We start from the raw sequence: 13,909 nt of genomic DNA, 5'->3' as shown, positions 1-13,909 counted from the left end.
GAAATAGTGCTGCTTGCACATCCAGTATGTGTCTGTTTTTCATTGTTTTACACTGCTCTCGAAACTCCTGCTGAATGAATGGTCATATCAGCAGGGGCGACCTCTTATGATGTCTAGTTGGTCCAAAATGAAAAACAAGATGCCGATCTGAAGTTCAAATTGACAAGATCTCCGCTACAGCTGCTAATTTTAAGATTTTGTTTCATCTGCAGGATGCTTTGAGGGCCTTGTGCTAAGGTGTGTTAAATAAGGCTTCCCTATTGAAGTAACTGAGTGGCACTTCCGATATGATGTAGTCTTTATCGTGTGTTAGAAGTTATTTGTTTGAGATATCATAAAGCAGCAGACGTATTTTGATGAATTACTCAAAGCATAATAAGCTGACTTGGAAAATGAGCAGAATACGTTCATTCATTCTTGTTGCACACACTACATAACTTATTTTGGCATAAGCATGTTTGATTTTTGCATGTTTTATAAATGGTACAGATAAACAAAATCAAATAAACTTGCATAGCATGATATAACTTTTCTGAAGCTTGTCACAGTAAGTCATTCATAAACTATATCAAAAGTCAAATATAGCGGGTTCTATATCCATTCGTTTCAGTTAAATGGGTTTTGTTAGTTATTTGTCCTTAGTCCTGGAATCGTTTGTGATGTTTTCATTTGAGTTGCAACCTTACTGAACCTAAAATTAACAGCGCCAGTGTTTTATTGTTAGTATCTGATACCTCTGAAATAGAATGTACAGTTTTTCTTCCCTTTCCATCTCTTGTACCTAAGATGCATATTTCATACACACTGATGCAGATCAAATTAAGCTATTGCAGGGATATTCAGTTGCTATTTGACTTAGGTTTACATTCGTGTAACAGTACAAAACAACAAAAATCCTAATAAACTTCGCTATCTTAAATTCAATTTAAAATTCCAGCTCCAACTGTTGCCTTCTGCACTGCACAGTTAGATAATTCTACCAAATTATTACGGCACTCTATGCTTGGTATCTATTCACAGTGATTATTAGTTCCCAAATTTTAAGTTGTATTCATTACAGGTATGGTATGTAACGGTTTCTTGATGTAAAATTGTGCGGCAGTATTTACAGTATTTATCTCTGTCAGTCTAGTTTATATGGTAGCTTGATTAGCCACATGATTGGATTAGATATAATTTCAGAACAAATATTAATATTTAATTATGATTTAGCAAATGAACAATTTTATTTCCTTTCATCTTATTCTTCAACACAACTATCCTTCATCATACTTTTTGTGAAGTGTCGAATTTTACATTATATTGAACCTTAAGGTTGAAGGGATTGAGCATTAAAATGTTATCGCATTTAAACCAAAAACGTCTTTGTGAATGGTCACTTCGACCTTTCTTCTTTTCTCTCCCATTGTCAGTGTTAAAACTTAAAAGGCTAGCATTTATGACTGAGTGATATTTGACAAAGGGCATTGCTACGCTGTCCAGAGAATGTAAACATTTGAACTAACAACCATAACCGCTTGAAAGGAACCGATGTCAAATTAACATTTTCAAAGGGAAATTGATATACCTCGTAATTCAGTGATTTTATGCTGTCTAAATCTGACGGAATAAATTATTATCTTGGGAAAAATTTAGGGACAGCTGCTAACGATTGGACAGAATAAATTAAGACCTACACTTTCGAAGCCATTTGAATTTAAAGTGAAGACTTTAGTCGGAATACTGTAGTCTTAATTTCGTGAGAGAGGAGTAGTTTTTGCTCCGGTGGAAGCCTGAAGAGAATAGTGCTTTCCTCGTTAAACAAGATGGGACCAGTTGGCTGTCTTGTGAGAAAAGACAGGATTTAGTGCTAGGAATCACAAGTTCTGAAAGATAACAGCATTAAGGTACGCAATTTTAATTTCCCTCGTAATTTTCTATTTTCTTTTTTTATTTTTGATTGTTTGTTTTATGCAAATGTGTTTGCTTTGACTAGGTTCCATATTATATATCGTTTATTCAATTTCATGGAAAAGTCATGGAAATGTGTTGATGCTAGAGTTGTTATGCAATTTACCTTTTAATTTTAAAGTTATTAGTTCATTGGTAGAATTGATTGCATGCGATCCAAAATTTCATATGTGTAGGACTTCATAGGGTTATATGAAATATTTTCCTTTGTCTGTTAGGACGATACTGATTATCGTGAGTTAACGATAATTACCTATTTATATTTCATTTTGTAATTTTTAAATAATCTTGTAAGTTAGAGATGGCTGTGAGTTAGAATCTGTGAATTTCATGCTGTAGTAATCGAACATGTTGTAGCATAGGTGAAATAATACGTAAATGTTCGATAGACGCTCACGTGGTAATTTACGACCTGTCGCTGTGAAGCGAGGGTAATGTTCTACCGTACAAAGTCAGAATGTATGCAGTGTGTGAATAGCTAGTATGCTTCTGAGTAACGAAGTTAGGAAATTTTATGTCCATGTAGAAAGTGGTACATACAGAGATTTGGGGCTAATTTTGTCCTTTAAGGAACAGCTTTTTGGGAGAGAGACAGGACAGTACGAAGACAGTACGAAGACGTAAGTCGGAGAAACATGAGAAGGACGAGGTCAGAATAAAGGACTAGGAAGTACAGAAAGGAACCAAGCGTAGAACATAGGAAGTAGAGTAAATAGGAAGACGTTGATACCGGCACGGTCAAGGGAGGAGGTGATGCGAATCGGTCGTGGACATTGAGCTCTTTTCACCACTCGTTATTATGATGGAATAAATCCAAATCGGACACTGTTATTAAATTATGTTGATATAATTTAGATTGAATCGGAATTGACAAATTTAATTTGCTTTGATTAAGTGTGTTATTTTTCTTGTCTAAGAGGGCTTGTAATGCACTGCTCGGTTCTTTATTGAACTTCTATTCCTTTTTCACTCACACCGGGCTATAACATCGAGGGAGGTCATCCTTAGAGAACGCCATCCAAATCCAGTTAACCTTCCCTCTTAATAAGAGGGCGACGTTTCACTTTTATGCCATTCAAACTTTGTAAAGTATAGTGAATTATTTATTAACGTCACCTCTGTAAAGCTGTGAAAGTAAACGCATTGTTGTTATATGCCATTATTTAACATACGAAAATAGAATATGTTCACCACTTGCCTTCATGGTCTGAATTCTTAGCTTAGTCATTTTAATGATATGCATATTGTCACTTTGACATTTAGAATTAACGTCGGATGCATTTATTTGTTTATCGATTGCATGTAGACAAGACGAAGCACATGCATATACAAATGTGTACTTGTTTTATATACGTCTTTCTCTGGCTAAGCTTTTTGTCACTATGCATACTAATTGATATTCCTACATAGGTCTCTCAGCATAGTTTGTGCAAACATCGGGTGTTTACTGCCATGTAATCACACTATAATTGGTTCTCACCAGCCAGTATAACAAAACGTAATGCTGTAACTGTGCATTAATTAAACATTGTACTTTGCAACATCGGGTGTAAAGTTTCCTCTGCTCGTATAACTCAGTAATAGTTGTGTTCTGTTTTTATTCTTAAATGCATGTTTAATATTCTTTGAAAATCTGTCATTAAATCGTTTGTATCCGATATGTATGAGTGATTTACCAAAGGCATTTTTCACGGTGGTCCCACCCAACCACGTACTCTCACTTAACAATGTATACATACATTTATATGCTAAAGGTTCATAATGTTGGTTTTCATTGAGTATTGTAACTTTTTCTTGAGTGCACAAAGGCATGTTTGCCTGAAGGATGAAAAGAGGTCCACCATGTTTTAGCAGTCATGAATTCAAACCAAAAGTTGCTGGCAGATTGCGGGTTGGTTATTTCATTCTGTAAATCATTTTCAGCACTTTATGCAACAGTATTATGCAGACCGAAGGGATTTTAGTACTTTTTGCAAGGACAATTTTGGAGATCAGCCCAGGTTGGTTTGAGTGGGTATAAACCCGCGACAACATTATTAAAACTGGGCATCTCTTAACTGAACCACCACTCTCACCACGACTGGTTGATCTCATGAGCATACACCAATGTGCATGAATTGTCTTGCACACGATGTATGCTTCCAATGAATAGTAATGTGAATGAATTCTCAGCAGCTGAAAGGTTGATCCCTGAGCACTCAAAACATTCATCTGCATACATGGATGAAATTGACAGTTGATGAAGTTGGTCTAGAACACTCCTGGATGCAATTTAATATTTGCCGTATGATAATGCATTGGTTGTGTTAAGGCTTTTTCGTAGTTGACTGAATTTATTTAATCCTTTTTCAGATACATGAATCTCAACGACCAATGTGCTTTAAAGACGATTCGCCAACAGTTGCCCCAGTATGAGAAGAGTTTTCTTGCGGTCATGAATGCATCACTGACATTTAGCTCGTGTGTGGAGCACAAACATGGTTTGATAATACAGTGATGCAATTACTGTACTTTGTTCTTCCTCCAGCCTAGTAATCTATCTATCTTTCTATCTATCTATCCATCTATCTATCTATCTATCTATCTATCTATCTATCTATCTATCTATCTATCTAATTATATATATATATATATATATATATATATATATATATATATATATATATATGTGTGTATGTCTATATATATATATATATATATATATATATATATATATATATATATATATATATATATATATATATATATATATATATATATATATATATATATATTTATCTATCTATCTATCTAATCTATCTATCTATCTATCCATCTATCTATCTATCTATCGTTACGACTCTATGGTCACAAACTTAAAGGTCTCTGGCCAACTATATTTTAAATATGTGTGATATTTTTACAGTCATAAACAAAACGCATTTGTTTTGTATGCACACTTTAAAAATGATCAATTAGACTTTTTAAAAAAAAATGTTTTTAAATGAAAATATTATTCTGCAATCTCCGTAAACAATCAGTAGTTTCCACGTGACAAAAACGGATATGACATACATTTATCCCTTCCATTTAACCTAGCCATTCAAATGTTTAATTTCCCCACATAATTGTGTATGTGATATACCTTACGATCTTGCTTTTGCACAGCAAATACGGTGCACTGTGTTGCATATGGATGTAACCAAAAGAGCGATGATGGGACAAATGTGTTCTTTCTTTTTCCCAATAACCCTGTTTACCAGAAACAAAAGTGAATCAAAGCCGTGCGATCGAACAGGGCGAGGGATGGGAAGATCGTACCATTTATAACGGATAATAGTCAATTTGGCCCAAGGACAATTTAGCCCAAGACCTTGCGGCCCAAATTGGGCCTAAATGAAGACAATTCGTCCTAACATGAAAGGCACTTCGGGCCAACTTGTCAATATTTTAAACAATTCTTTTTCTTCAGTCAATAAGTAGATACTATGTAATATATATATATATATATATATATATATATATATATATATATATATATATATATATATATATATATATATGACATAGTGTTTATGACAAATTGTATAGGTTGTAAAATAGAATAGGTTTTCGAAAAAAAAATCATTTAAACACATTAAACTATCTTGATATTCTTTAAAAAAAAATAATCATATTTCGTAACGTACATATATATGAGAGAAAATACAGACTAACATCTTGTTCTTTCCAATTAAAATATTTAAATACGTTTACTTTATATGGTAAAAAAATTTATCCATCTGCACAACGACTTTTCAATTTAAGTATTCCGATCAAATTATCAATATTGATTTATTAAAGAATAATACTTAACAGATAATTTTATGCAGAATATGGATATATTTTTCTAAGGGTAATGTACATGAAATATAACACACACACACACACACACACACACACACACACACACACACATATATATATATATATATATATTTATTTAGGCTTCAGATAGTAACACTGCTGCATATTATACACACTCAATTACACATGTGAGAGAGAGAGAGAGTAATGTTGAGCATTTTTGTCATTGTTTAGATTGTTTTGTATCCAGGTTAACTGTACGACGGTATCTGGCAAATAAAAATCATTATTTTAAAATACATTGACTGAACACTAAATAAGTTTTCAATAGTTTATCTAAATATTTCCTACTCATAGCTTAAAGTGTGTTATTTTTCGACAGCAAGAAGCATGCACTTCGTCTTGTGGGAATAAATGTACTTTATTTCCGGTTTGCGTCCTCTATAGGTGGGAAATCGTAGCTAAGGGGAAGTAACAGCGTTGCATACTTCTGTTTCCAGTAATTAAATTATTATTTATTCTTTACACTTGATGATTTTTTTCTATTATTTTTGTGCGAGTATAACTACTTTTAATCATGTAATGCAAATCTGATGTAAAATGAAAAATGTTGGAGTATGGCCGGCGATTTTTATGTAACAGAAAAGAAGCGAAACCAAAAATTTTTGTAAAACATAACAATTTAATTATTAAAGTTATAAATGAAAGATATGAGGGGAACTTAAAGTATTATGAAGTGAATTCAAAGGTGTCCCAGCAAAGGTATATGAAAGTCCTAAATAAATGAAAAGTTCCTTATAAATTTCAATACCTTAAATGTACTGGTCCTCCAAGAACCGTGACGTTCTCAAGCTGCCGTTGTCCAGAATTCCTTCCAATAATTTATAACAGTTCCAGACTAATATTGTAATCCCAATAATGAACACTTTCTATTTCCACTGGACAGTCCTTAACAAATGATTTTCCTCTCGAAAAACATCTAAGTACAATATAAAACACATCTTCGGACTTACATCAGGAACATAATAAGTGTGAATGACTCCAAAAATCGGAACGAATCTGATTGCTTAACTTTCCCCTTATGTACACTGTTTATTGCGACAGTACTTAGGCAGTAGACCCCACTTGACAGCATGTACTATTTATTGATTTTACGTCGAATTAATCATATTCACGTAACCTAGCACAACCAATGGGAAGCCACATAATTATTCTGGAAACATCGGTGTCCCATACGTCACGGAGAAAAATACGCCAAAAGCACCGTTTTAAGTCGTATTATTAAGTTTATTGCTACTTATTGTCAACACATACATACACATATATTTATAAATTCTATTCAGTACTATATTCAAGTCACGTAAGCCAGACTAAACTAAACATATTATTAGCACATTACAGCCATAAATAAGAATTATAAAAATTACATAACATCACCTACCAGGAATTACAATATATATATATATATATATATATATATATATATATATATATATATATATATATATATATATATATATATATATATATATATATATATATATATGATTTATGATTTTAAAATAGGACACGATGCCCATGATCTACTGCATACGACCGTAAGCCTGGGGATACAAACGACCGTGACAAATGGGACAGGTATATGATGATGTAATGCTAGTGCTGATAATATAGTCCATATCTGCTTTCTAGTATGATATAATTTTAGTTCCTTTGAATTCTTTGGAAAAACTAATGAACTAAACGCACTTTTCTAGTTAATCACTGCAAACTGAATGATCGGATTATTGTTTGAATGAATGGTAGGATCAGAGAAATCTTTGTCATAAATTAATAATTATCTAATGTTTTGTCCTATTTCTTTGCAGGTCATAATGTGTCAGGTGGTACAGCCTCATATATGGCGCTTCACTGTCTCCTAATTGCATTGTTGGTATTTCTTTTGTGCAAATGAGAGCTACCGCGGAAAGTCGTTTTACTACAAAGTTCCGCAGTAATACTACTACCATAGTTGCTGTTACTTCCACTACTATTACGAAGAAGATGACAATGTTGTGCAATGCCTGAGCGGTATAGAGGTCATTTGTATGTGTCTATTTTGTGATGATTAATACAACGAGAATTGAGAAACATGGCACTACAGGAAATATTTCAAAAGTGTAGCGGAAATATTTACCACTCATGGCAATACAATCTATGTCAACCTCACAAGCAAAATATTTCTTTATATCTTCTCAAAAAAGGCATGTTTTCTTTTGTTATATATTTTAAACGCAAAACCTTCGATTTGCATGGGTTTGTCTCCACATTTTGTGTCAATACTATTAACGGCTGCAGTACTACATCGATACAAAGTAGTTTCGCAGTTTGGCAATAATTTTAGGACTTTTTACACTTTAATTTAGACATAGCTTGCTTCAAATTTTGTATTTTTCAAATTATTAATTGTTTTCATGAGAAAATGTTTTTTGATTTTTTTATGCTGACACATTTTTTGCGGATTGATAGAGTGAACGTTGCTGGAGTGGAACTACAGTATCAACATGACATAACACCTGATTTCACCATCTTTTTCAAACATGATTATGATTGGGATGACAGTTAAAATTGCTACTTAAGTAATCTTATTACTATGAATAATCAAAAGATCTTTTCTCGAAAATGTGTACCTATTAGTCATGCAACAAGTAATCGATTCCTATGGGTGACGAAGAATATCAAATGGCAGCAACAGGTCATGAATGTTCACTCAAAGACAGTTTGCATGTTAAAAAAAAAAACTAATTATAAATAGGTAGCACTTAAAGCTGATATTTTTTGTTTTTTTTTGTTCAGTGTTCATTTTTATGCATTCTTATATAAACGTATACTAGAGGGTCGACAATGTTGAAACAGTATAAAATCTATTCATCCTGAGAGAAAAGAAAAGTCAAAGAATGAAACATATTGGCCTAAATATGGGAATACCGGTCCAAATAACATACATAAGAGCGTATAGTTTTCCTATATGAAACAGAAAGTAGTTTCTCCCACTGATATATTTCAGTATTAGTATGTAATAAATATTAATGTCACAGCTGTTGTGGTATCAGTTGAAGTGGCCCATAAGTTATGATTAGTACACCGCATTACGTTTGAAACAACTAACCATTCATATGCAGACATCATCTTACTGCACATTCTCACTCATCAGTCTTCTACAAGTTTGATCATACTGTTTGTTCTTGCATCTCGAAACACATATATAATTTTTCTGTCATATCTAACATACAAATTGCCTTACGGACATTACACAGGTGTGACACACAAGTGCTATATTATTAATGATTACGGTGACTAAGTAAATTTTTTGTATTTGACGTTTGACCCTGTACCCCATGAATTATTCAAGAATACATTATTTCATCAAGGAATTGCAGGTAACAACAAACGCTGGATAGACATACTTTTGGGTTTTCGAAAAGTTTTAGTGGTACATGGTTTAAAATCGGGTTGGTCCATAGTGGTTTCTGGAGAACGTTAAGAGCTCTTGTCACACCAATGATATCATGGTTGAAATTAATTCAGATTTTCGACTCTTTCCAAACGACTGCATGTTACAGATCCGCCAAATCCCATCAGTATACAAAGACGTTAATAAAAGGCGCAAATAAACAAGAACGGTGGGCACGAAATGTTGCATTGGTTTCAACCCCAAAAAGGAATATAATGCAAATTACAAGAAAGAAATGTCATTACAATAATATGGTTCCTTATTTAGAAAAGCTTATTAAGTCAAACTGAATATTTAGGGGCCACAATTACTAGAGATCTGAAATGGAACTATAACAATCAAGATTTATACTGCCAGGCAAATTGACCGTAATGCATATTAAGACATACCTAATCATCATATCCACATGAAGCGAAAGAATTGTCTTTCAAGGGCTTAGAATAACGTATTTTGAATTGTCTTGTTCGATATGGGTCCTCCATTCCCAGCTTTTGGAGGATATTTTGGAACAGTCAGTTTTTTTGAATATTTATAATTATCCTCAGGATGTATGAATTCAGTATTGAATAAGTTGCATAAAACCAGTATATACTGGGAAAAAAGAGTGATGTTTGTCTACAAAAGTCTAAAGAAGAAACTCAAACACGATCTACCTCAATTTGATCGAACCAAAAGAACCAGTAGAAACCAACATGAATATACCTGCCTGCTACACTACACAAAATTAGATGCAAATGATGGTTTTCTTCACGGTAACAATTAAAGAATGAAATTCCTTACAACAAATATTAATCACAACTGTTGGATCGTAAGAAAGTCAAATTGAAACCTTTTGAAAATTAGTACGGACGGATTTTTTTTTCTTTAAAATAAGTCTTTTTGTAGCTGTTGACGATGCGCAGTGCAACAATGTCATTTGAGGTAGCTTCAAAACCAAATTAAGGTCATGCTCAATTATATTATCAGATAACAACAATTTTTCTGGATATGTTTTGGATACGTTTCAGCAATTTTTGTCCTGGTGTAAAAAGTGGAGCATAAACTGGCTCTGAGTGATTGTTGCAGTAACAGTATTAAAGTTGCAGTGCATAAAACATAATAAATACAAGGGTAAAGTATCTAGCAAGGGTCTTCAGAGCTATATTCTTATGGAGTATGATCTCATATCCATATTTAAATATTTATCATTTCGACAAATACGTACAAATGTTCACCATGGGCGACACGTCTTCTACGTAGACTTTGCTCACTAAGACCCACACATTGTGCTGGAAGGCATTCGCCTAATGGTATTATTATCTGGCCAAGAGTTCCTTCATGTACTTCTCCATCATAATGTGTTGTTCTTGTATGATGCAGTAGTGGTCTTATGCCAGCGTTAGGACACGTTTAGGTGCAGTCCATCTACTGAAAGGTCTGTGAGAGTGTGTTAATTATCCAGTGTTTGAACAAAGAGGCAAAGGTGTACGTCCCTTCTAATCCACCGGAAGCATTCCGGGTGGGATAGGACGCCACCCGAAGATTAGAGAGACGAGGAGAGCAACTGGAATTAGGCTGTTGTGCGAAGGCGCTGGATTGGAAGACGGAAACGAGGGTACCGGAAGTAACGACAAAAGAATACAAGGCGGAAGTCACAGATGAGTAACACAGAAGGGACATGAGAACAAAACACTCTCACCTTTAATTTCGCGTGATGAAATAATTGGAAATTTGAATAGGTCTTGTATTGTTTGGAAGAAATTGCATTGAAAAAATTGTCCTGTAATTGTTGATTATCGAGATATACTTCATTAAATTGTTATACCTTTCATCTTATTTTTTTATATATTTTATACACGTTGACGGTTGGCTTTGCTGACTGGGGGCTCGGAACTTTTAATTGTCCGACCTTCTGCCGGATTAGTAACAGATCCTTGGGGGCTCGTGACACAAAACAACTTAATAGTTTCTAACATAATGATATATAATTTTATAAATGTGAACATGTTTATGGGTTCTGTTCATTTAAGAGGTTTTCCGTAGAAAAACCCATGTTGGTCATGTTCCTGATTGTTGCGTGATTAAGTAGATGACCCCGTTGGCAGTTAGTGATTTCAAAATTATTCAACTTTGTATATGCCATCTTGTTTTTTCGCACTGAGATAGTTTTATATTCTGTGTATCAAATCTTTCAATCTGTGAATTTCAGTATCAACAATGTAAGGATGCAAATTTCTGTCGATCTATGAAGAACACATTCATTTGAGCAGAGAACAATTAATTCGATTTATGAGGACAGATGCTTGTTGAATCGCTCTATTCCAATGATTTATAATGTATGTATCGGAAGAGAACGTGATTCTTAATTAAGCCTTCGTTTTCTTAGCCGTTAGATGACTAGAAAGGGGACGGTTAACTTTGATTTTATATCGGAATTATCAGATTTGAAATTTTCCAGATCTGTTGTTTGGAATTATATAAGTCACGCTAAACGCAATGTTGGCGCCTAGTAATCAAAGACTTTAAGTATATTTAATCCTATATGGTTCTGCTAAATACGGGAATAAATTTCCCCGATCGAAAATCTACTCAGTCTGCAATTTTGCACGCAAGAGTGAAAATAAAAGGGACTCAGAGACTGAATTTGGAAGAACTTCTCTCGTACAACATTGGTCAAAGGGACCGGATGTCTGGAAAGTCGTTGGACACAATTTTGGCCGTAGAAGCGAACAAAGCTTGAAAGCACAAGGCATTTGCGTCAATTCCATGTAATTATTTGATAACAGTATAATGATTTGCTTGAATATAATTGTTTATATTTGCATAAATTTGTTTGCTAAAATTCGAAGATCAATTCTCTTAAAATGAGTGTAACTGTGTTTGAGTTAATCTATCTGTATCCGTACAATAATCTTCTTTATATAAGTTTGACGAATTTTTTAAATTTTTTGTCTTGTTTGTTATAAGAATCATTGAATTTCATGCATTACTTTAGTTGATATGAGTTACGGGAATCCGTTTGAATTCTCCGATCTTAGATGATCACACGTATGATAAAGATTTGAATATGGGTATTCGCTGAAAATAACGTAGTTAAGAATATAATGAATTTCATTCATTCATTTATGTAATTGAGACGAAAACGGAACCGTTATGTCTCGTGTAATGTTAATGGGAATCAGTAATGAAATAGCCATCAGGACGTACATTGATCTTATGAAACTAGGTTTGTTTATGGTCTGCCATCATTAGATTGACCAGATAACCTTTGGTCTGTTCGAATTCCGGTCGAACGATTTTTGACATAACGAGAGTGGAGTAATGATCTGTTCCCAGTAGGACAACTGACAGAATATTTAGGTTGCTCTCTGTCTATTTTGAAAGAGGAAATAGCTCCACGAACGTATCCACACTGAAGTATCCACGAACGTTTCCATTGAAGTATCCACGGGTGTATCCACGTACCTACTTATCCAAGTATCTACGTACTTACGTATCCACCTACCCACACAAAGTTTGATGGCCGAAAAAAGGCGAGACGGTAGGGAGGTTGAAAAAGGTAATAAGCGAAAGGATCAGGAGGAACCAACATAGTGAAGTTGGACTGGACCGGAATAAGCAGGTTATGAATTTATACTAGGCAATGACTTCGATCGTTCACTCGATTATATGATGATCTAATTATATAATTTAAAACAATCGGCTATTTGTATAAATATAGTTGTGTTTGAAATTCGACGAAACATTTATTTCAAAAAGAAGTTTATCTTCTTAATGTAATGTATTATCCCAGTTGTTTATGCAGTTGATTTGTTTTTCCATGTACGTGGCTCGTGTCATTCTGTTCTATATATATCTGCTCAGATCTCTAATTATTCCGTCTATAACTTCAAACTTTATTTTAATATTTATTCGATCCGGGCAACAACAATACCGAGGGCGATCACCCTCTAGATGACGACAGCCAAATTAAGCGGACACCTTGTAAGAAGGTACAAAAGTAGTGAAGGGGGGCACCCTACGGACAATGGGAATTAGCATTACAGGGACCCCTGGGTCACTCTACGGACAAGGGAAATTTAACATGGAGAAAAATCGTGGGTCACTCTACGGACAAGGGGAATTAACATGGAGAAAATCGTGGGTCACTCTACGGATAAGGGAAATTTAACATGGCAATAAATCGTGGGTCACTCTACGGACAAGGGGAATTTAACATGGGATTTTTTTCTTTAAAAAAATAAAAAAGGGGTAGGCAATTCAAAGACTATCTCTTTTCGAGAAATATGGCTGGCCCTGAAAAGGGCCTTTGGGTTTTCTTCTTCTTCTTCTAATTTCTCCTTTTCCTCCACCAACTTCTTATTTTATCTCCAACACTCTTTCTCTTCTTTTTTTTCTCCTTCTCTTCTTTCTTCTCTTCCTCCTCTTCTTTCTTCCTCTTCTCATTTTCCTCTTCTTTTTCAATTTTTTCATTCCATTCTCTCATCCTTATCCTTTCCTCTTCATCCTCCTTTTCCTCCTTTATTTCTTTCAACAGATCACTAATGATTACCTTCATTTTTCGTAAATTGTTTATCTCCATCTTCACTCTATGGGGACTATATGAGTAGTGATCCTCGTTTAGGTTAACCAACATTTGCTCAAACATTCCTAAATTGTCCA

General features: G+C 34.1%; 1 protein-coding gene across 3 annotated transcripts in view; it reads left to right on the top strand.

Annotated features, from left to right (window-relative positions):
- LOC149800163 (uncharacterized) overlaps positions 1–11,076 on the top strand; it is a 43,052-nt gene extending 31,976 nt beyond the window's left edge. For 2 of the 3 annotated variants that reach the window (XM_089959767.1, XM_089959766.1), the window contains exons 5-7: positions 4,303–4,430; positions 7,342–7,413; positions 7,644–11,076. In XM_089959767.1, coding sequence (XP_089815893.1) covers positions 4,303–4,430; positions 7,342–7,413; positions 7,644–7,729 — 286 coding nt within the window. In that variant the 3' untranslated portion in view covers positions 7,730–11,076. The remainder of the gene's footprint in view (positions 1–4,302; positions 4,431–7,341; positions 7,414–7,643) is intronic. The other variant, XM_089959768.1, reaches the window with a different exon arrangement.
- Positions 11,077–13,909: the final 2,833 nt, after the last annotated feature.

Source organism: Sinohyriopsis cumingii, chromosome 5 (assembly GCF_028554795.1).
Source record: "Sinohyriopsis cumingii isolate HCF-2022 chromosome 5, ASM2855479v2, whole genome shotgun sequence".
Lineage (NCBI taxonomy): Eukaryota > Metazoa > Mollusca > Bivalvia > Unionida > Unionidae > Sinohyriopsis > Sinohyriopsis cumingii.
Note: the sequence above shows the minus strand (reverse complement) of the source record. Positions and strands in the feature narration are given on the sequence as shown.